General features: G+C 52.2%; 8 protein-coding genes across 8 annotated transcripts; 4 read left to right on the forward strand and 4 right to left on the reverse strand.

Annotated features, from left to right (window-relative positions):
* Nucleotides 1-2,068: 2,068 nt before the first annotated feature.
* On the forward strand, nucleotides 2,069-3,793 carry Z517_05858 (uncharacterized protein; the record flags this gene model as incomplete). Its single annotated transcript, XM_013427600.1, has 1 exon — nucleotides 2,069-3,793. One exon carries the CDS (start codon nucleotides 2,069-2,071, stop codon nucleotides 3,791-3,793), a length of 1,725 nt encoding a protein of 574 aa, XP_013283054.1.
* Nucleotides 3,794-4,436: 643 nt separating this feature from the next.
* On the reverse strand, nucleotides 4,437-7,412 carry Z517_05859 (uncharacterized protein; the record flags this gene model as incomplete). The annotated part of the gene is made up of 2 exons (XM_013427601.1): nucleotides 4,437-7,075; nucleotides 7,133-7,412. The coding sequence occupies 2 exons, from the start codon at nucleotides 7,410-7,412 to the stop codon at nucleotides 4,437-4,439; spliced, it is 2,919 nt and encodes a 972-aa protein (XP_013283055.1).
* Nucleotides 7,413-8,392: 980 nt separating this feature from the next.
* Nucleotides 8,393-9,505, forward strand: Z517_05860 (uncharacterized protein; the record flags this gene model as incomplete). The annotated part of the gene is made up of 1 exon (XM_013427602.1): nucleotides 8,393-9,505. The coding sequence occupies one exon, from the start codon at nucleotides 8,393-8,395 to the stop codon at nucleotides 9,503-9,505; it is 1,113 nt and encodes a 370-aa protein (XP_013283056.1).
* A 582-nt stretch (nucleotides 9,506-10,087) lies between these two features.
* Z517_05861 (uncharacterized protein) lies at nucleotides 10,088-13,624 on the reverse strand (the record flags this gene model as incomplete). Its single annotated transcript, XM_013427603.1, has 3 exons — nucleotides 10,088-10,565; nucleotides 10,615-11,807; nucleotides 11,858-13,624. The coding sequence occupies 3 exons, from the start codon at nucleotides 13,622-13,624 to the stop codon at nucleotides 10,088-10,090; spliced, it is 3,438 nt and encodes a 1,145-aa protein (XP_013283057.1).
* A 511-nt stretch (nucleotides 13,625-14,135) lies between these two features.
* On the forward strand, nucleotides 14,136-14,870 carry Z517_05862 (uncharacterized protein; the record flags this gene model as incomplete). Its single annotated transcript, XM_013427604.1, has 3 exons — nucleotides 14,136-14,559; nucleotides 14,613-14,693; nucleotides 14,743-14,870. 3 exons carry the CDS (start codon nucleotides 14,136-14,138, stop codon nucleotides 14,868-14,870), a joined length of 633 nt encoding a protein of 210 aa, XP_013283058.1.
* Nucleotides 14,871-16,593: 1,723 nt separating this feature from the next.
* Nucleotides 16,594-18,267, forward strand: Z517_05863 (uncharacterized protein; the record flags this gene model as incomplete). Its single annotated transcript, XM_013427605.1, has 1 exon — nucleotides 16,594-18,267. One exon carries the CDS (start codon nucleotides 16,594-16,596, stop codon nucleotides 18,265-18,267), a length of 1,674 nt encoding a protein of 557 aa, XP_013283059.1.
* Nucleotides 18,268-18,604: 337 nt separating this feature from the next.
* Z517_05864 (uncharacterized protein) lies at nucleotides 18,605-19,660 on the reverse strand (the record flags this gene model as incomplete). Its single annotated transcript, XM_013427606.1, has 1 exon — nucleotides 18,605-19,660. The coding sequence occupies one exon, from the start codon at nucleotides 19,658-19,660 to the stop codon at nucleotides 18,605-18,607; it is 1,056 nt and encodes a 351-aa protein (XP_013283060.1).
* A 639-nt stretch (nucleotides 19,661-20,299) lies between these two features.
* Nucleotides 20,300-21,469, reverse strand: Z517_05865 (uncharacterized protein; the record flags this gene model as incomplete). The annotated part of the gene is made up of 4 exons (XM_013427607.1): nucleotides 20,300-20,608; nucleotides 20,688-20,757; nucleotides 20,817-21,373; nucleotides 21,425-21,469. The coding sequence occupies 4 exons, from the start codon at nucleotides 21,467-21,469 to the stop codon at nucleotides 20,300-20,302; spliced, it is 981 nt and encodes a 326-aa protein (XP_013283061.1).
* Nucleotides 21,470-23,081: the final 1,612 nt, after the last annotated feature.

Consider the following 23,081-nt stretch of genomic DNA (forward strand, 5'->3'; position numbering starts at 1 on the left):
GGTGAGTGTGAAGGTGAGCGAGGTGAGTGTGAAGGTGAGCGAGGTGAGTGTGAAGGTAAATCCTAGAGGGGCAGGTGAGTGGTTATAAAAGCGGCACGCTCGGGGTGAGTCGCACGTGAACTCCGAGCAGTTTCTAATTACTTTGCTTTGGCTGCCAAGCAACAGTCTCCGAACTATTCGATCAGGCTGCGCATTCACGAGGCTCCAGAGTCTTTTCCTACGAGATGAGGCTGTACCTCGTAGTTTACAAGTGATCTGTACATGGTTTCCAGGTGTTCCATGTCTTTCAATTATGACTTTTCAATGGTATGGGGTGACTCATACGTCTCTATATTCACGCCAACTGGAGTGGACGTAGCACGCCAAAAGCGTGCATACGAGGTAGACTCGCCCTATCTTACGTGCCTGGTTAGCTCACAGAGCGTCCGACAGCAACGTTGTGACTCATTCTTCTTAGAGCGGGGGAGCTGGGTGATCGGTCTTGCTCTGGGCTGACCCAATTTGAGCAGTCGGTACCCGTAGGACAGGCTACCCAGGCGCCTAGGACAGTATACCTCTTCAATGGCTTAGCAGCTGAAGAGAATCGCAATCAAAACCAATCTTTCCGTCGCACGCCCGAGGATACCTACTTGCAGGTAGGATCCGGGTTAGGTTCGCAGACAGAGCCTGCCTAGAGCGTAGGCTGTTTTCTTTCGACCATTATGTCCACGAGCTTCGTGACACTGCAGATGTGTCTGGGTCTTCCACCAACTCCCCCGCTTATGCCTAACTGGGCTTGTCTTCCATTTCGCTTCTTGACCCTTCCTGGTCTCTGTTCACCGTCTTCATATGCTCTTGCGCGGCAGGTCTTGAGGGTGCTCGTCCCATTGGGTTCGAAGATGACGGGAGCGCAGGATGTAACCACTGTGTGTTATCTCGAGAGTGTTGTGCTGTCGCCCTGGATTTGGTGGTTCAACCTTTGAATCGACGTAAAGTTGTCTACCACAACAATCAGTATTCTGTCTCGCATTTTCCCAGCTTCCACAAGGCTCGTAGCGTACTATGGTGGCTTTCCTGATGTCTTTCGCGGTGACATTTTTATTGTTGTCCGAGAGTGCTCTGCGAGTCGCAGTCTGCATAAGCCTGCACCAAATTCCAGTGTCAGCTGTTAGATTTTCGCAGAGGTACCAGTGGGACGAACTCCTCTATGAACAGAATGTAGTTGAGATAGACCAATGGATCGACTTCTGTGGCCACCCTCTTCCTGGAGTGAGCCCTGAGGATCTTTCGCAGCGTAGACCGAGAATAGCCTCTGTCGGACGAAGTCATGATAGAAGTGATTGTTGTGCACTGTTGTACTCGTACTCGGGTGAGTTGTTTACAAGGTAGCGAGGACGGCTTGAAAGGGACCGGCTTGTCAACAAGATGCCGCCTCGGGCGTTTGGCAGAAACACGCCGAGCCTGCAAACAAAGTGATGTCGATGGTGGCGCTTGATTGGTCGAGTATTTCACGAGTTACGGGGTACTCGTTCTGTCCAATGATTTCTTCTATTTCAACTTTATCATGGAAGACTGTGAGAACCGAACCTATGCCCACCTCCCTCTCTGAGGTGTCGGAAAATGAGCCTTTTGATTCCATAATCCCCCAGCTATGCTTCCGCACTATGAACATTCCACGCAGCGCAGACGGCTCGGATGCATGTATGCCCATGCCCACACTACGAATCCTACCGGTTGAAAAATCTTCAACACCATCACACCTACTCACGACGACCCGCGTCCGCCGCGAATTGCCACAGCCAAAAAGCAAATAGGCTCTGATCCGGTAACAATGGCGCAACTCCTCGCCGGAGTCTCGCCCTTGCGCAACCAGCGCTCCCGAGTCTGCACACTCTTCTTTTAACCTGGGAATATCGGGTGCTTCGTCCTGCCGGTTGGGACCCCTCTCCGATAGCACATATATGCTCCATACCCCACTGAGACGCTTGTGGGCCTTGCAGACCTGTGCAGCAGCCAACAACCCTGATACGAAATCATCCATGACTTGGGAGGACAGTGACCTGCCCTTCAACAAATTCCAGAGTCTGCCATGGCCGAGGATGACCTCAAGTTCGTCTTCCACGCGGGCACAGACGAGATCGGGGAGGGTGTTGGCATAAGTGCCAAAGAACGTCGCTCACATGCTGCGCGCATTGGTCGCCTTAACGCTGTACAGGCGGCGAGCAAGACCGCGAAGTCGAACCATGCTTCGAAGCGTCCCGTTCCACATCCCGTTCCTCGAAAACAAGCTCTTTACAGGCTAGACTTACGACGGAAGACTAACCGTCCAAGTACCTCCAACGTGAGCTCTCACTCCGAGTCTTCATCCGATGAAGAAAGACAGCTTTCGCCTCCTCCACCGCTGGTGCTCAATGGCAACTCCGATCCATTTGCCATGCTACCTATCGTCATCACACCACTTGTGAACCAGTGCTTGACATTCATGCGGGAGGCGCTGTACCCAAGTATATACTACAACACCTTCTTCCGTCGCCTCTACGGTAGCTCCCATGGGCCGATCAACGTCCTCCAAGATAGCACTTGGCTACCCGCGCAGACGGCTCGACAAGATTGGGGTACGGCAGCGAGCAGCTTGACTTCCGAAGGGCAGGCCATGGCCTGCATTGCTAGTTTCCTAAGCAATATGGGCCCCCTAATGCCCGAGGAAAATCGACTCAAAATCAGCCGTGAGGCTCTGGTCTATACCACCAAGAGCTCACAGTTGTTACGAAAGTCCCTTGATGAGTTGCCCAGCATTGACGGCCAAAGTGTCCTGCTTCGAGAGCCAAGCCTCATTAGCCACGTCTTCTGGTTGTTTCGCGCGGCTGTCTTCTCGGAAAACAAAACCTCAGTATCAGTTCACGGCAAGGTCTTAGCTCGAAGCATCATGCAAGGCTTCAATGACGGTGTTGTCGACCACTTGATGATTATACAAGCTATCAATGCCGATTGTGATGACGCCACCAAGTTTATGCGGCCCACCTACTTCGATCCAGACTGGTACAAAACGATTGTCCAGCCAATATGGGCCACTGCCGAATATGTCCTACCTCCTATACCCGAAGCCGCCTACGTAAATATCAATGCTACAATAGAATTGCCTGAGTTGCGGGAGATATTCATCAACTCGCTCCACCAGGCCGCATACTGCGAAGACGGAATGCAAGTGCCTGACGCAGCATGGGGTCCGCTGGAGCACAGACAGCTTGCGTTTGCCTGGTTTGCGACGCAGAGTGAGTACACCATGTCGAAACTTCTCCAGATCTACTTCGATCTTCGAGGTGGTAATCGTTCGTCCTCGCATCGAAAGAGGACGCAGCCAGCTCTTAAACCTGCCCAAAGACTGACGCAGATTGCGCTGGCGCTGGGACTACTGTACTACGTCCGCGTCTTGGGCCACGAGACGAAAATCAACGGCAAAGACATTCGGGACTCCTCGCCTGAGATCCTGAGACATTTGAGAGCTGTCATGAACCAGATCTTGATTGTTGCCAGCGACAATGAAAAACGGCAGTACCACGAGGCGCACGCGTGGCTCTACTTCCTGGGGGCTTTTGAAGAAGAACGGAAGGACGTTTCGCCCAAATCGATTTGGTATCAGCACCGTCTTGCCGACCATGTCAACATCTCTAGGGACAAGGGCTGGACCACTTCAATCAGCTGGAAAGACTACCGTCGCATTTTCCGCACATTCCTCTACAGCAACTGGGCATATCCCAGCGGATCCACATGGTTCGATCGAGTCGTGGCCACGTACGAACGGCCAGTAGAATGAGACGCTTACAACGGTAGACAACAACAGCGCTTATGCACAGTCTCAGCTATAGAACAAGACACATTGTTGTCACACGACCCGCCTTTCACTGCGACCACTCCGGCCACGACCGATACGAAGCTGACGTAGGATCATGTCGGATCGAGGACACGACAACCATCCCAGCTACACTCAACGACCGGAGCCATGTCTACCCAGACGCGAAGCCCGTTTTGTGCGTCCAAAGGCGCATTGAGTGTGGATTGTGCTCTCCGTAGGCGACACGGATGTCCATCGTAAGGGGCCCAGCCATGCTGTGGCTCCACTGAAACCAGCATCGACAGCCTGGAGAAAGTACCGTCCGACTATGAGTGGGTGTCTTGCGCACTTACTGTTCAAACTTTGCGCTCGGCGGGAGATCTGCGAGCACTGGGTTGTGGGACGACCCTTGGCTTTGAACACAGACAGTCTTGATCGGCTGGCTCTATGTCCAAGACCGAGCTAGAATATAGATGCAGATTTGTCGTGTACTCCCTGTACAGAATCAAAAGAGCTATATGTATATAGTGTTGAGAAGTTCACGCGGGTCGCCCAGACAAAATGTCTTGTTCATATTGCTACAAAGTGCTCCTTTGGATATCTACCGCCAAAAACGATGTCTGTTCTATGCTAGCAACTTCAGGTTCGTCATCAGATGCAGCGCCGTCTTTGCCCGCTCTCGCACGTCCAGGTCAAGGTCCGTCTCCATCTTTCTCAGGTGTGAGACGAAGCCGACCTTTTGCAACTCGATAGCTCGGTGCCTGCACCCCGCTCGATCGTTGGCGTCGTCCTCGTACGTCAAGTTGATGGCGATCCAACAGCAAGTTGACCGGATGTCTCGATCTGCGTGGTTGCAGAAGGCCAGGATCTGCTTGAGCAGTGCGTGTTGTGAGGCTATCACATTCCGCCACTTTGGGTCGCAGGCAGCGATATGCACCAAGACAAATAAAACCTTGACGACAATCGTGTTGGGTGGTGGTGTCGTGTAGTTCTCCTTCCGCGTAGGTCCAGCCAGTGTCCGTGGCCGTAATCGATCGAGCATTATCCGGAAAAAGTCGTCCTGTCCCATTTCATCTATGACGTATTTAACCAGGTCAGAAGCATTCTCGCCACAGAAAAGGTTTCGAAGGAGATCGAGTAGTTGTGCTTGAATCTGAATGTCATCGTCCACGCTATGCTTGGTGTCAAATCCACCCGTATGCTCGGCTGTCGTCTCGGAAACTCCGCTTGTGTCTTCCTCGTTCTCGCCATCCTGCGTTGAATCCTCGCCCATGACAATGTCTTGGGGATTGTCTGCTGAAGCACCAGAACGTCTGTATGTGGTGATTTGAGGGTAGTCTCTCTCCACAAGTCCAATCACCTCGCCCTCCGGTATATCGATGGGGTCCGTCTTGATTAGAAGCTTGATCCAACTACATCCCAACTCGTCCACGACTTCCTGCTTGAGCTTCTTGCTGGCGTTGAGCACAAGCTGTTTGAGTGCCCATAGTGATTCATGCCGAAGCCGAACACTGGCCGAATGGGCCTGCTCGCACAACTTCTTCACCACTGTTGATTCCCCAACGCTCTCTTTGACCGCACTGAAGTCCATAGCTAAGTTGGTCAGAACCTTGGTGGCCGCAATCCTCAGCTCTGGATTCGTCGAATTCATCAGCTTCAGAATCGGTTTGGCAACCTCTGCCTCGATGAGCTTCGTGCGTAGTGCCCGAACCGATCTTCCCAAAGCTCTTACAGCTGCGCATGCCGCCAATATCACGGATGCAGAGTTTCCTGTCATCTCGATCTCCTGGTTTGCCCCAACTTGCGCCTCATGAGGCTCCAAGGCCTGAATGATGTATGGCAAAACACCCTCATTGCAGATTCGTTCGCGGTAGTCCTCCTCGAATGGTGCAAGAGCTGCCAGCGCTTTCAGACATCCTTCTCGATATTGCATCTCCTTTCTGGCTGCCCATGTTGGCCCACCAGGACCAATGCTTCTACCTAGCATTACTGCTTCCATCTCCACCTTACCCGGTCTGTGTGGACGCCAGGGCGATAATTTGCGAGTCGCCGGGCCTTCAAAGCTTGATTTCAGACCAATGGACAGATTGACAATGGCTTTGCCTTCGACAGCCACTTTCTGCATCTCGGGATCGTCCATGATAAGCGCAGCTAGTACTGCAGGGACAGCTTGTGTGCAATGCATGCCAGAACATAGTTGCATCCTGCTGGGTTGATACGATGCGTCAAATTGCGCCAGATCTGGGTCCAGCATCCGCGTTATGAGCGGAACCAACAAGGACGAAAAAGATGAACCACGGTCCTTTTTAACGAAGTGAAGGCTGTGAAGATTGACGAGTAATCTCGCGGCTAGAAGACGGCGTCTTCCACGCGACTCTCGTACGACATATAACAGCCACGAGACGACCGCGCTCTCATCAACATCCTCGACAGTGTCTTGAGTCAGATTCAGGCTTGGCACCCCCGTCGTCGTTGGGAGAAAGGATGGTCGGCGCTTGGGCATAGCCGTGACCGAGCTTAGTGGAGGGAAGCCGGGCTGAGCAGCGTTGGTCTTTTCAGATATTGGTGCAACCGGGAGAAGGGAATCGAAAGGCCCATGTAAGCGTGAGCGCGGGACTGCAGCGCCAGAAAAATAGCTGGCTCCCCATGGCGCGCGTCGAATATCCGAGGGTGAGAAGTCGTCCCTAAGGTCGGGGAGCACAGTCCTCATAGTAGGATCTGTCAAGAAAGCCTTCGTCCGTGCTTTGGAGCCCTCTATCAACACACATAGCGCCTCCAAAACCGGGGAAAGGTGTGCAGTCGGTGGCGCTGGCTCGGGGAGACCAGTCGGAATACTACCATCGCCATCGAAAAGCTCTAAGCGAGGTGGAACGAGCCCTTCTGCGACCACAAACGATGCCAACCGGGACGAAAGCAAGGTCAAGACACCAGTTTCGCTCAACGCACGTTTCTGCGCCTCGAGCGTCAAGGTCTTACACAGAAGAGCCAGAACAGCATCACATGCCTGTTGAGATGTCAGGGTGAGATTAGCACCTCCAATTATGTTTCCAAAGCATTGTATATATCTCTTTGAATACAGTAGATCGGCAAGTTTCGAACTTTGCGGCCAATTACCCAGGGACGCGGGAGGCAGGTTATCAGCGACGGCATTCAGACACTTGAGGATCGCAAGAAGGGTTCTTGGGGCGAGTCGTCGAAGAAGGAATGACACCAGTCTTTGCAAGACATCGGTTTCAAGCAATGGTTGTACAAAAGAGGGTCCCTCTGTTGTTCAGCAGGATTAGTATTGCATAAGGCAGGCGAAAGATAGGGCGCTCTGACCGTGGGCAATGACACAAAGGATCTGGGCAGCCTGGGTAGTCACCAACTCCACCTCCTCGGGATGTGCGTCGCCTGCATTCAGAGTGGCCAGCTGAGCAGCTGCATCGGCCAAAATCTTCGCGAGCTGGGGAATGAAGCCATTCTGGATGTATTCGACTTTGCGCGAGACGTGCCCCGTCAGGTCGTATTTGATTCTTTTCAAGGCTTGCAACTGGGCTGAAAACTGGTCTGCAGCAGCGAGATCCTGCAACGCAGATCTTGCAAGCCCGAGCGATGCCATGCGATGGAGAAGAAGGACATGAACAACAGGGCCGTCAGCTGCTGAGGACTCGGTATACTTGCAATCAGCCACGCGAGCAACAACTTCTGACGGGACAGGTGTTGTCGTAAGGTTAGGGGCGAATGTGTGGGGGACGGTGTGGCAGAAATCGTTTGGATCGGATGAGGTTTCCTGGAAGCGGAGAAAGGCTGAGGAGGTAATTGGCGACCAGGACCGACTTATACTCTGGCCAGTCCGAGGATGGCGAGAAGGAAAAGTGATCTCCCTGACACCCACTGACACAATAGAATCTCAACGGTTTAATATTCCGGATCGGATGTGTTGGTGCACATCCTTCGACTTTACAAGAAGGAGGGAAAAAACCTCAGTCTGACGGGGTGGCCTAGCTGCAGAGGCTTCAAGGGCTATAGCGGCACGAAAGGCGAGCCTCGGTCAGACGGGCCCAATTTTACGCAAATGAACTGCACCCATCATTGGTACAGGCCACTAGCCCTCCAAGCAGGCCCTGGTGCCCTAGCACCCTAGTCAGTGCCTAGCGAAGTGCCCCGAAAGGTTTCCCGGGCTGGGAAAATCTGGACAAATGCGCTTCTTTGGCCTCGCCTCGTGCCAACGCCGATCTCTTGCTGGGTTCCCATCATTCCATGAGCTGATCCCCCCATTTGCCCATAGTCTCAGATACAGTTTTGTTATATTAATTCCCACACATGCACTTCGCCCGCATCATTCTTCGTCCTCTTCCACCCCGAAATAGACTTATTCTCAAGCTATATGGTTATTTAAAAGTTTTCTACCTTGACCTCATGCACTCCCAGACTCTCGAACCCAACGCCCATTGTTTCTCGCAGCCTCTGCTCTCGGCACCCTCGCCGCCGCCGCACTCTTGACTGACTTCCGGTGGCTAACCCATGCGATACATCATATGCACATGAACAACAGCTCGCAGCGACGGGCTCCCCTTCCGATGTTGAGCTTCTTTGAATATGCTAGCAACATCCCCATCCCCTAATCTCCCACCGACAACCGCCCGCAACTCGGGTGTTAGTGTCTACTCCTCCTCGAGTCGATCACAGCATGATCACTCGATGATCAAGCCTGTCCACCCTCGAACTGCCACCGTCGAACAGGCCAATACCACCCGAAAACGCCCTCCCTCCTACGATCTGGACTTTCCGAAGCCCCGCAGGATACCCAGCACGCGGTCTCTCGATCGCTACAAATACTCCCCTCGGCCTCAGCCCCGCGTGAAGATGGTTGATGCCGCTACACAATACTCACCTCCAAACGAACAGAAAGCTGAAAAGACCCCAACCAGTACCATTGCAGGCCTGCAACTATCCGAAGGCGAGGACCAACCAGCCAAGACAGCTCCCCTCCCCTCAGCCGCGAAGAGACGTGATGGCACAGCTGTAAATCTCCCCAAGTCGGAGGGCGGTACAAATTCAGGCCAGACCAAGAGGGTGGCCGCTGAAGCCCCTCCTGAACCTGAAATCCACGCAAACGGACCCGAGTCAGAAGAGACGCAGAGCGCACAACACTCTCCAGTGAAAAAGGCACGTCCGGATGCCCCACCTGTGCGAATCATGCCACTGCGATATGAGACTTGTAACACGCGGGATTTGGTGGTGTTAATATCCTCAATGCTCATGGAGCTCATCCGCTACAACGACGCAATTCCGCTACGAGAAGGCCAGCTCACCCGATTTCACTCACGAGCCCCTCCGGGCATCTCAGTTTTGGACTATCTCCAACGCTTGACGACTCACGCTACTTTATCTCCTCCTATATTGCTGAGCGTCGTCTACTATATCGACCGTCTATGTGCGCTTTATCCGGCTTTCACCATCAGTTCCCTCACCGTACATCGATTCCTCATCACGAGCGCCACGGTCGCGAGCAAAGGCCTGAGCGACTCTTTCTGGACTAACAAGACATATGCCCGGGTGGGAGGTGTGAGTATGAAGGAACTTGCGCTGCTCGAACTGGAGTTTCTCACTAGAATGGAGTGGCGCATCGTACCGAAACCAGAGGTCTTGGTGGATTACTATAAGTCGCTGATTGCGAGAAATTCTCAGTATCAGCTCGAAGATACATAGTATCAACGTGTCTGACGTTGAAAACATTTTACTATCCGCATGACTTCTCCTTTCTCTTGTGTAGCTAGCTAACAGACAGCTGGGATCTCTAAGCCGGAGGACCACAATATACCAAAAAAGGAGAGGGAAGTCACAGGAAATCTACGATAATTGGATATGGTATTCGAAACCGAACAGAAAACCCAGATTTTGGACGGCCGTTAATGTCATTGAATTAGAAAAAAGACGTAACTTCATAATCCCCACCTAAGAATCCAAAGCTTTTTGAGTCTTTTGCCGCTGGGTGCGCCATAAAAGTACATGGCATTGCAAAGGTCGTGTGGCTGCTTGCCCCCAAATCACAAAGTAGATTGATCGCTGCTAGTATACAAGATTGACCCTGCGAGAAAGTAGATATGACGGACAAACCAGGACGCCTCTTGTGACCGATGTCTTCATTACCTTGCTCTCATCCCAAGTCCCAGGATGACACAGCTCTCTGGCTGGCAAGGATACGGCATCGGATGCAAGGAAGCATTCATAGCAAATACCTGTTGGAGCAAGGGATAATAGGCCCGGCTCCTCCCACGAAAACCCTAGGATTCAGAAGGAAACCGAAGCCTGTCTCTTCTCGCTCTCTCGCAACCTCTCTTCTTCTCGCTTCTTCTTCTTCTTCTTCTTCTTCTTCTTCTCCTCCTCTTCGTGCAAGCGCCTCCTTTCTTCCATGACAAACGATTTAATGTCTCGGAAGTCAATGTGCCACGAACGATTTTCTGTTTTGTTGTTGCGAGGCGTCGAATCCAGATATATGAAGTGACGATGGTTATGGGAGTTCCCTGCTGCCCACGCGACAAACCATTCTAGTAGCAGCTTGTCCCGCGCCTTCAAGGACTCTTTATCGAACTCAGCGTCGTTCCAAGTCCCAGGGCCGGGTAATGCCGACGGTGACTGGATGAGTTCGAAACTCCGGTCCCAGGGTTGAGAATGAGTAAATTCATCAGGGTTGGGAATCTGGCTGTTCCATGAGGCGTGCGAGGATCGCAAGTTTAGTCGATTTACGGATCCAATGATGCCATCATACCTAGAGAGGGTCAGCCCCGCGAATGGTTTGTAAGAGGGAAATCAACTACTTTGGTTCAAGTCCAGGGGATTCGTTTCTCTTCCGCAAGAGCCAGCCAGAAATGTCTGGGGGTAAGCCGAGCCTCCAACTTAACGGTCTGTTCCCTGATTGCTCTTCGAACCAGCGCATTATCCACGTCACCTCTTCCGGATGGCAAACCAGGGCGTCTTCCGTGATACACAAGGCCGTTCCTCGTGGGAAGAGCCTCCTCAGAGGACTTCGCTGTTTGGCTTCGGCGTTTTCCAGTTGGAGACCTGGCAACGGGGACGAGAACAAGAGCTCATGACAGAAAACATATTGACATCGGAGGACTTTGAAGAACTCGAAAAGATCGCAATATGCTCTGTGCCGCTCGTGGAATAGTATAGCGGCAATCTCGTCGGAAAGGCCATCCCGAAACTCCTCCCAGTCGTCCTTCGCTGTGTCAATGAAAATCCGACGCGGATTCAAATGTTGCTGTAGCCATTGTTTGACAGCTTCGGCTTCGACCGGGTTCGATCCCCCAAAGCAGATCATTACCCGTGCTTTGCGCCCAGATTTCTTCACGTTAACGTCGCCAAACAACTGTGCAAAATCCGCTGAAAACGACAGTCGCCCTGGTGCGGGTTTGATGAGAGCGTTTTCTTCCGGATGTACAGATGCGTCTTGCGCGGGACTTTCACCTTCCCTTCGCGTTGGTGTTGCTGATTTCGGTGCTGGCGTTGGAGCTTTGACTGGGCTCTGTATATAAGAATCCACTAAACCTGTGTGCTCCTTTGCCGGCGTTGTCATCGGTGTTGTTGTTGTTACGACCTGTTCCGCTGGCGTCTGTGTGTCCACGCCTGCATTCTCTCTTGTGGAGAGTCGAAGTGCAGGCTGTGAGGATTTGGGCTTGTCTATTGGTAAATTTGTATCTCGTTCGGCATTCAAGCGTGGGACATACTCGGTCCTTGCTGAACCGGTCTCCATAGAGAACCCAGCAAGCTTATTTCGCACAACAACTTTCAGAGGGAATGCAGACTTGCCGACGGGCCCTTCATCAATACCTGCCCATCTAGGAGGTGGACTCGAGTACATAATCAGGATAAGGGTATCCCCAGGTGTAGGATATTCCCAGACGGCAACCAAGTCGTTGTCCTTCAAGTGCTTGCCTAGCTGTTCTATATCTCGTTGTTTCGCACCATCACCCCGGATCGAGAACGTCCCATGTTGTTTCCAATGCAGCTTCGAGTGTTAGTATGGGGAACAGTTCAATGACAAAGTAACTTACATACCCTTGTAGTGAAGTCAGAAAAACCTCTTGCCTTCATAACGAACTTGTTCTTGAACTCCATGGTCAATAAGTGTTCCTGCCAGTCTCTTGCGACACCCCGAAGTTTGTGAAGTTTGTTAATCAACCACCCCGGCATCCCAACCAAACTCACAACACCCACGACAAGCCCCCCAAAGCGAAGGGATATCTTAAGTTCGGACATCGTTCCGTGATCTGTGCCACTTGAGGGCATTCGGCCAAGGCTGGAAGTCATGGGCTCTTTGGAAGGACCATGGTTGTAAGAAACATCCTGGGATTGTTGTTGAACCGTTGACATGCTAATGGATGTTGGGGCCTTGACCGGGGCATCAGACCTAACCGCCTGAGAAGAGGTTGCACAATTCGTGCGAGGCCGTGACGGCGACGGCCGTCTCTCTGCAAATGCGTTCGTTGACGGCCCAGGCGGTGTCAAACCGCGTGACTTGGTCCTGACACTGGAAGGTTGCGTCTCAGTCAAGATATCTTTTCGAGACTGCCTCGACGAGCCCTGATTCACATGAGGATGCTGCGGTGTCGAGGGTGCCGTTGAACTGCTGAGTGACGCTGCCATGGCCTGTGGTGATTGACCGCTAGGCAGGTATTGATTAGGGCCCGTAGCATTCCCTTTTCTCGTCTGCTGATCTTCGGCCTGGGGCAGCACAACGTTATTGTCCTCTGGAAGAAAAAGAGGTGAATTATCCCGTTTATGTCTTGGAGCATCGTCTTGAATTTTCAATGAGGGTTCAATTCGTCCGGGTAGGGGCCATGCATCAGCTTCTATGAGATCGAGCTTAGAGATGTCTGGTGTACGTTCTCGGCGTGCCATTTTGGTATAATTATGCATGTGTCTCATACTTTTGAACCTCTTCCCTGCCTTGCCGTGTTCCGCATTTGCAGCTAATGGTGATGCATGGGTATTGCCTAGCTTCTTCCTAACAGTCATTGTATTTGCTCCTCCTTGCTTATTGTGTTGGGGTCCGAGGGTTGGGTTGACAATTGTTTTTGTCTTATTAGGTGCTGCTGGACTCATCTGAACATACGCTTCAGTCCGGTGTGCGTCGGAGCTTCGGTGTGGAACAGTGTCGCCATGCGCCAGCGCCAGGGGAGAAGGCGGCGAATTGGGATTTCTCAAGTCGCCCGTTGTTGCTAGAGGTATAGCTGCTTTTTCTTGGCTTAATGTTGACTGGGCGGAGGCTGCGTCCTTCTCTGTAGAATTTTGTGGATGTCGCCGCTGCGCAGGAGTTGCATCTACCACTTCGGAGCCCTGTGAAGCTTCGTCCTTGATAGTTGGCGAACGAGATGCTCGTGGTCGCTTGCGTCCTGGTTGGTCTGCGGGGTTCGGATGAGACGATCGTGATCTTTTCGCTGAAGATGGAGACTCTGGCGACTCAGATTTTGGCGTCCGACTGGATGATCGTCTGGATAAAGTCCGCTTGGACATACGCCTCAGTGCCTCCTGTCGCTTCTTTCGTGCTGTTGCGTCTTGAAAATCCTTCATTCGCGCTTGAACCATAGCAAGCTCTTCTTCGTCCAGGAAATCCTGAGCCGCGCGCTGGCGCTCCCAATCGTCCAAGGTTCTCTGGTCCGTAAAATGCTCGGCGGGTTCCCAAGTACATTCCTCGTCACCATACCCTTCCCATTTGACGAGAAATAGAGGTTTGCCTGTTCGGTCGTCCTGGTAGAGAATCCTCTCGACTATGTACTCTGGCTCCTCAACCGTCGTGGTTACACCATCGCTGGCATCGGACATCTTGACCTACCGTCCGCGGCGCTGAAATGCGACAGTATGTCAATTTATATGAATTTTGGACTATAAGTCAGTTATGAATTCCGAGCAGAGACCTGTGCAAAACACGATGACGGGTTTTCCTGGGCAGCGAAAATTAGCAGATGCTTTCATGACCATTTCAGCGTCAGTCTAGAGTGGCGAGCGGAGATGGAGCCAGGAACGATTGGGACCACAATGAAGCAGCGTTAGTACCGTTGACAGTGTGTGCGTATGGCAAGTGGTCAGATTCCATGCCTGATCACGTGTGTGCCAAGATAAGTTCCAGGCTGCGCCCTGTTGATTGTCCTCCCAACCCATCATCCAACTTCCGTGTGGGCCTCAATAACACCACTTTCAGTCGGATTCAAGGCCGATAACAAGAGTCTCAATCGCCTGTCAGTGCGTCAATCACGTACTGAACACGACTGAGTCTTCCATTACAGCCCCTGATCTTTTAGTGTCTGATCGCGGGTCGCCCCAAACACCGCTGATCATGGCCAACGACGAGTACGACTTTCTCTTCAAGGTCGTTCTGATCGGAGACTCAGGCGTCGGTAAATCGAACTTGCTGAGTCGTTTCACTCGCAACGAATTCAACCTTGACTCGAAATCCACCATCGGGGTCGAGTTTGCAACCAGATCCATCCAAGTTGATACAAAGACCATCAAGGCACAAATTTGGGACACCGCAGGACAGGAGAGATATCGTGCCATCACGTCTGCCTACTACCGAGGAGCAGTCGGCGCCCTCCTCGTCTACGATATTAGCAAACATCAAACCTATGACAATGTTACGAGATGGTTGAAAGAGCTGCGGGATCATGCGGATGCCAACATTGTCATAATGCTGGTCGGGAATAAGAGTGATCTACGGCACCTACGGGCTGTCCCTACAGAAGAAGCCAAACAATTTGCCAGTGGGTGTCCTTTCGGTTCCGTGGCTAAGTCCATTCCACTGATCTGGTCGCAGGTGAAAACAATCTCTCATTCATTGAGACCTCTGCGCTGGATGCCAGCAACGTCGAACTGGCGTTCCAGAATATCCTGACAGGTGAGGTCCGGTAGCAAGGCTCTGACCGCTGGTGCTGACTTTTGGGAAGAAATCTACCGCATCGTTTCGAGTAAAGCCCTCGACAGTGGCGATGCAGCGCAGGCACCAACTGGCGGTGTGAAGATCGACATGACCCCTTCGGGTGCTCCAGATGCCAAAGGCAACAAGTGCTGTTAAACATATCAGTACAAACATCAGTGATTATCAGGAGCTCGGCGTTTTCATACTTGCGCATGACCTGGGTGACGATGGATTGAATGTGATCATGATTCATACGGTTCGTCGGTGGGCTACAGTGGTTTGGGTCACACGGGACAGTTGCATTTCTTTGCTCTGTTCTGTAATCGAAGACTACCTCTCAAGGTTTCCATTCGTACTCTTCGCGTTTCACAGGGAGTGACATGTCGCAGGATGATACAAAGATACTGCACAGGCAGAATTGGTCTGCTCGAAGTGTACTCAGTAGAGATCAATGGTTGTTTTACGTTAGCACAACATCCCCGTAGCCGCAAAGGAACCGAAATGCCGAGCTGTGATCCAACGAACTTTCAATGTTGCCAGCGTCGGCCGTGGTCAACGATATTCCTGGGAGGAGTGCAAGCCATCTCAGGCACATTTCTTCCATTGCAACCGCGCTGCGAATTTTGATGTTGCACAATAGCGACTCGTGGTTTACCTCATGCTCGGTGAATGTGGGCTTGGTCCACTGCTGGTGAGCTTGGTCCTTCAGACGTTCGCCACGCTCACGACTAAAGGTTGGAATGGATCCCTCTGATCTCTGGGCCACGTGAGGCCATGGACGATCTGTAAGGAGTGCGTGCCCTCCGACTCAGTCTGCTTTTCGAGGTGGCAGTGCCATGGAAACGGTCAATTTCGACAAGTCAGGTCAGGCACGTGAGAAGAAGTGTTGCGTCTGCGTCTCAGCTCAGCACACTCTGGCGAGGTCGTCTTCTGCGCATGCAACCCGCCAGATGTGGATGTCAGGCTTTCGCCTCGGTGATCGTTTCTGTACATACCACCTGCGAGTGGTGTGGCCGATGACTCAGCTCTGTTTACAGTGAGACTGACCATCCAATCATTGCTGTCGGGCATACGTCCTGTACATGGTTGCTGACTGCTTCCTTCCGCTGACCTTCTAGCGAGAGGAGGGGCGGAAACGCGCATTTCTGTGCCAAGAGGAATGAGAGGCTGATCTACGCCAAGCTCGGAGCGGACATACCGGACATATCTCTATCAAGTCACCAAAGACCCAGGCTTGTCAGCCGTCAGGATACGCGATGCCACCAGATGCTTTCCCCCTCGAAAGCTTCTCTATCTGAGCCCCTCCCCAAGACAGATGGAGACCGAGACACCCGTTGTTGCGGGGTTGGAGCACCCGGCGACCATTCTCTTTACCGAGTTCTTTGGAACATGCGTCCTTGTCCTCCCTCAGGCTTCCCTCCTACCGCGAGGGGGATGCCCTATCACGCCAAGTCATTCCGGCGAGCCTGCTCTTGCCTCGCCTGAGTCATGTTTTGTCATGTAACCTGGCGTCTCTGGCCCCTGTTCTGAGCGGAATGTTTGTCAGCACGGTCCTTTCACACCAACTAGTCCTGATGGAGTCGGCGAGAGAAGTGCGGGGAAGTGGAGCAGCATGAGTATCCTCCCCCCCCCCCCGGATGGAGGCAAGGCTATACCACTGAGCAATAGGACACCCCCTGCCCCGGGTCATGGGATTACTCCGCAATGGCTGTATTTATCCTCGGCTGTGCCCGCTGTTGAGACGATTCAGATAAATTCGGTGCTCCCAGGCGAGTCAGGTATCTTGTTCCACATATTTTTTGCCATTATACGCAGGAGATTGACCCTGACTCTTGACGCTTCCATCCAGACATCTTTTCACTACTATAGAACAAGAATCATGGCAGCGGCCAATACGAACGCCACCGAGACGACAGGTGACGCGGGGGTCGACTACGATGTGCTGGTCATCGGCGCAGGGTTTGGTGGCATCCGCATGCTTCACGAACTGGGCAAACGTGGTCTGTCCGCCAAAGCATTCGAAGCAGGATCTGGCGTCGGCGGCACATGGTACTGGAACAGGTACCCCGGGGCCAGGACGGACAGCGAAAGCTGGGTGTATATCATCACCTTCTTGGAAGAGTTGGGCCTGGACTGGGACTGGAAGGAGCGCTTTCCCACCCAGCCCGAGGTGGAGGTTTATCTCAACCGAGTCACCGACCATCTCGGTCTGCGCAAGAAGATCGAATTCAACACAAAGGTCACGGCAGCTCATTGGGATGAGGCCAAGAACGTGTGGAGGGTCACGACATCAAAGGGCGACACATACACTTCCACCTACTTGGTAACCGCGACGGGGCCCCTCGCCACTCCACTGAAGCCTCCTTTCCCCGGGCTCGAATCGTTCAAAGGCGAATGGTACCAGACGGGGCTCTGGCCGAAACACAAAGTCGACTTCACGGGCAAACGTGTGGCTGTCGTGGGCACCGGCGCCACCGCGGTCCAGGTCATTCCCATTGTCGCGCACAACGCCAAATCTCTGACGGTCTTCCAACGCACGCCCAATTATGTGCTCCCATCGCGCAATTATCCACTTACCCAGGATCAGCAGGTCGCGCTGAGACGTGAATATGAAACGGTGGTGAACCGGGCCAGAAAACAAAGTTTCGGGATGGACTTTGTCGACGCCACGCTCAAGTCCACCGATCTGGCGACCGAGGCCGAGATGCAGAGGGTGCTGGATTACGGCTGGGAAATTGGTGGATTTCGATTCATCTTCGAAACATTTGCCGACATGCTGACCGATCCCAAGTGTAACGAAATGGCAGCCGAGTTCGTCCGCAACAAGATTCGATCAATTGTCAAGGACAAAGAAACCGCAGAGCTGCTGTGTCCGCATTACACTATTCTATCGAAGCGGCCTCCCCTTGGCCACTTCTACTACGAGACCTTCAATCGAGACAATGTTCACCTGGTTGATGTCAAGAACGACCCGATCCAGGAGATCACTCCAACTGGCCTGCGCACCGGCACAAAGGAGTTTGAATTCGACATGATCATCTTCGCCGTGGGCTTCGACGCCATCACTGGAACGCTGGCGCAAATCGACCTGCGCGGCAGCCAGCACCAGCAGCTCGCGGAACAGTTGAACAAGGACATGGCCACCGCCTACGGTATCACCACGCCGGGCTTCCCCAACCTGTTCATGGTGTCCGGGCCCCAGGCACCGTTTGCGAACATCCCAATCATCATCGACAACACCGTCGACTGGATCGGCAAGACGCTCTCCTTTATGCGGTCGCATGGCTACGAGCGCATCGAAACGAAGGAGGACTCGGCGAGGCACTGGACCGAGCAGGTGGAAGCCGTCTTCAACGCCACGGTCCTACCCGAGGGCGCAAAGGAAACCCGCTCGTGGTACGTGGGTGCGAATCTCGAGGGCAAGACGGTGCGGCCGTTGTTCTGGTTCGGTGGCGTTGCGCCCTATTTCGCCATCTGCGACAAGGAAATCAGCGACGGATATCCTGGGTTTGAGTTTTCAACCCCAGAGCAAACGGGTCGAGCCAGGCTTTAGATCACAATTGCCATCACTGGCAACGTGCAAAGAATGACGCTGTCCCCATGACAAAGTGTTCACTGGGAAATTTCACGATCCGAGGAACGATTGATGCCAGAGAGTTGGCCATGTATTACGCCAGAGATAGTCAATATACGGAGGCGGGTTGGAAAGATCTCTGTCAATCTCGTATACCAGCTTTACATGAACTTTGTAGCATTGAAGACTTGTTGTCTGATCGAACAAATTGATTCTTCTCGTAGTATTGGATATATATATGGCATTCTTTTCCCTGGTCTTTCAGAGGTCGACATTGCGAATTACACAACTCAATTTTTGCGTCTGTGTTGTCCTCTCAAGCTGTACGGTCTAAACCCTCTCTTGCGGTGACCACGACACCCGCCTTCTCCTGCCAGATGGCTTCGCGTGCTTGTTGCACATCGACACCTCGTGTATGCAATACTGTGACCCAGTCTTGGAAAAACATGGATCCACTGTCAAAGAAGCACGGATCATGGGTCTGTTGCTCGATGAATCGTTCCACGTCTGCGCGGCACACTGCATTGTCGAACAGCCACAAGATCTGCGCTGGTGTGAATTTCAAGAACGACTGGATCAGATAGAAATTCTGCAGGTCACTACCCCATCCTTGCATATGCCTGATCCGAAGTTCCTGGACAGTCGGCTTGTGCAAATCACTATCAGAGTTACGGGAACTGTGGAAAAGATCGTCGTATGCCTGCGGAGTGGATGAGACGGGACGAAGGTAAGGATACTGCAACGACAGATGGAACTTTTGTGCATCTTCGGGAATCCGCGAATACACCTCTCCGTCGGTAGGACAGATTTCAGTGGCAAGCAATTGTTCGAGCAAACCGCGGAAATCCTCCAGCTCAAAGAGTTCGTCGTTCGACCAGGTACGCAGAAGCTGCAGTCGTTCGGTGGTGGCTGTTGCGTCGGTGCGTGTGGTGCGATAAGGAAATTGGTGAAATGCTTTGGCATAGCTCCACAGCCTATAGACTGCTCGACGTAGTCGACGAGCTTCGCGGCGGTCTAAAACTCGGCGGTTGACGCTTTCCGCCTCCAGCCACTTGAATCCGGGGAACAGATCGAGGTAGCGCCGTGCCACGCAAGCGACAGCCGTGACTTGCGAGAGCAAGGCAAAAGATAGAGGCGGAGATCGCCGAATATGCAGCATTTGATTGTTGTTCTGGGTCAAGAGTTGTATGATATCTTCGACTGGTCCGTCTGTTTCATCTATTGTGGTGAAGAAGAGTGCCAGCTTTTGCGATTTGGGGAGGACGTCGTAGCAATAGTGACAGGTCAGCGACAGGCTGATAATATCGGACACGGAGGAGAGGGATTCGAAAATGCGAACGAGAAGTTCTGGAGCGAGGTGTTGTAGTGCCATGATTCTATGTCTAGATTGTCAGCACAAGCTCTGTGAACGACCGCAGGGTGGGAGTTACACACAGTGTCTGGTGGAAATCGAACTGTATATATGCGGACTAGGGCATACAAGGAGCAGCAGTGGTGCTGCTGCTGCTGCTATCACTCTGATGGTCTCAACAAATTGAGACCCCGGCATTGGGGTTATCCAAGACAAGTCTCAACTGCGAGTACACGTGCGAAGGAGAGGTATCAAAGCGCCCAAACCCGCTCTGTCGTGGAGCGCGGCGAGCCTGCGTCGCTTCCATCATGGCGAAGACAGATGGAAGTATAACGCGTTCTCATTCCGTGCTCGATGGGTGAGGAGAGGAAAAAAGAAGAATCGAGGAACAGAACGTTGTAAGGGAGGATGTTTATACGCAGGTTGGAGTCGACGACAAGAAAGCGGTCTGGGGCTTGGCGGTCACGATCTAGGATGAGCCCGATGAGTCAAGACAAGGCTGGACCTTAAAAACAACATCTTTCGTTCTCCCCCTCACTTGTGGGCACACAGTACTTTTATTTTACAGTACAAGATGCTGTGATGCTTGGATGTCCCAACATGTCTTTTTGACCAGTATAGCTTGCTATCTAATACTTTGACACTTTGACTTGCAAGGCTCTACAAATGGTAGGGGAACTCTGTTCCCTCAACCTCCTTATACAGGGTCTCCATGGCGTCGACAACCTCACCAGGCAGGGGCCCTTGCTCAATCATGTCAATGTTGCAATTCAGCTGAGCGACGCTGGAGGCAGCAATGATCACCGCATCCCCAAACTCTTCTTTGAGCGTGCTGTGGTACACGGTCCACCTCAACGCTGCAGCGTGGCCGTTGATGCCGTGTTTGGCTACAAGTCCGATGGCACGGTCTGTGGCGGCTTCGATGTTGGGTTTCAGATACACAGATGCGTAGACTTTACCAGCCCAAGTCTATAATACCCGGTCAGCTGGAGCAGGTCCATGCAGCAATCTATTTACGGTGATAGCCATCAAACAAAGAAAAACTTACCGACGAGTCATATCGGGCGCCAGGTTGAACATGCCTGTGATTTCCAGCGAAAAATCCACCGGCTGCGGGACTGTTCTGAATATCAGCTCTGAAAATCTCGGGGCTGGAGGCCGTTAGGGAGTAGCGCACCTCCAAGCATAGAAGGCGATACCGTGCTTTCGCAAGACCGGGAAGAGTTCCTTCTCCCCGCTTCTGATGATGGGATTATACTGTCCCTGATACACGCTCGGCTTGACGAAACCCTTTTCTTCGCAAATCTGGACAATCTTGTCCACCTCCTCCGCTGTGTAGTTGGACAAACCAAAGCGTTCGAACTTCCCCTGTGTATATGCTTCGTTGACAGCCGCGAGCGCCTCCTCGAAAGATGTGGCCCTGTCCGGCAAGTGCAGGTATTCGATATCAATCTTGGGTATCTTCAACAGTGACAACGACGTGTCGATGTTTTCCTTGATCTTTTCCTTCGAGTGGCTACCCGGTGTCAGGGACAACACCTTGGTGGCGATTGAGAATCGCGTCCCCGCCTCGACTGCGCCCAGTCTCTCCTCTGACGAGCCATGGGCCTCTGGCGAGTAGGAACGGGCAGTATCAATTTGACGTCCGCCACGCTCGTAGAATGCATCGAGGTAAGCGTTCACTTCATTCAGTGCATCGTAACGGACAGTTTTGTCCCGAGAGCTGTCTCCAACCTAGTCATGTTTGATGAGCATGTGATCAAGCCCTCCCCTTGGTGTTCTTACATTGGCTGTTCCTAGCACGATCGTCAACGGTGACTTGATTGGCATCCTGTTAGCCGCTTTCACTCTAGCTTACTTAGGGTGAAAAGGGAAAGGCAACAGCGCAAAGAGGCTTGTTTCGGGTAAGTTGTATAATTTATGCTTGATCTCAAACGACCTCTCTTCAGACTATCAAGAAGATTGCATGTGTGTTACTCCCGGATGCTGGAACACCATGGTTATATACATGGATACTGTCGCTGCCCTTTCTTCGCCTATTATTGAGCCTTCGGGGGAAACCTGCTTAACAATCAGTCGTCAACGATGGCGTACGTACGGTAGCGACCTGCACCATCAGAAATACTCCATCAAATTAGTCAAACTTACTGAACAATAGGCATATGTAGATATCCCAGGTTTACCTGCGTGGCCCCCACTCGAGACAATGGCCGAATCAGGCTAGCCGCTTTCCTGATTCGATTACTATCCTCGAGTACAGCCCTCCGTTTGCGGAATCGCTTACCTCAGTATTCCCAATTTCCGTGATTTGGTCCGTTGACGTCCGGTCGCCAGCACCCATAACTCTTGACCCGAGCCCGACTTCACTAACGTTATGGTAATAAAGCATTTCCGAACCTCTTTGCACCATTTTAAAAAATTCCGGCTAATAAGGGCGGATTTAGCGGGCACCGAAGTTACTGTAGAGTTCAAGCACATAGACACTAAAGGATGCTTCATTCACCGGTTGACATCGTTGTACTTCATCTAAAGAGGTCTCGAATACATTTACTTGTCGGTATCAAACAAGGGGCAATGACAGTTTTCGATAGAGAAACTACCAAGGAATATAAAGTGACATTAAAGTGACATTTCTCAAATAGTGAGTCGGTACAACTCAAATTGACCACTACATCAAGATGATCGATCCATGGACATTCGACACCTTGACTCGGTCAAACGAGATGTCAGAATATACCTCGACCTCTGCCCGCAAATGGTCCTTCCAACAGAAAATCTCCTCGGAACTGCACTCAATGATGAAGTCGCTTGGCAGAATCCAGTCGTGGGAGAACTTGCTCAGGCTGGGTAGGCGCGTCTAGGTATCACTCGGTCTGTTGAGGCCGCTGGCTCGATCCGTGCTCTTAGGAATCGTCTGCATTTGGAAACCATCGCATTTGGCTTGATGGAGAAATTCATGTCTGACAATAATCTTGTGGGCAGCTTCTCACGCTCCCTGAACCCAAAATGAATGGCTTCCAAAAGGTATCACCAGCGCCAATTTTTGCCTGGGCTGGTAGTCCTTGTGAGATCGTACATCCATTCCCGAGTCGCCTTCTTCCGTTTAGTCGTGTAGTAGTAAGGGAGTTCTCTTGTACGAGGGACATAGTCTCGACGGCCCTAGCGCCCGACAGTCCTTTAGCCAAGGACGACAAGGAGTGCTTGTTTGTGATTGCTTACTTCTGACAGAAGTTTGACTCACCAAACGAAGAGCGATTTTGAATTTTTGTAGTAGCTTGTGGCGACCGGAAGAGTGCTTTTGGCGCATCGTGAGCTTTAAAAATGGCCAGGAATACTCATGGCACTTGAGAGAGCTCTGAGCACGGATACATGGGGATTGTACTGTGATAAGTTTGCTGAGTCCGTCCATATTATCCACATCCCATCGATCTGGTCCTTCTCG

Source organism: Fonsecaea pedrosoi (assembly GCF_000835455.1).
Source record: "Fonsecaea pedrosoi CBS 271.37 unplaced genomic scaffold supercont1.4, whole genome shotgun sequence".
Taxonomy (NCBI): Eukaryota; Fungi; Ascomycota; class Eurotiomycetes; order Chaetothyriales; family Herpotrichiellaceae; genus Fonsecaea; species Fonsecaea pedrosoi.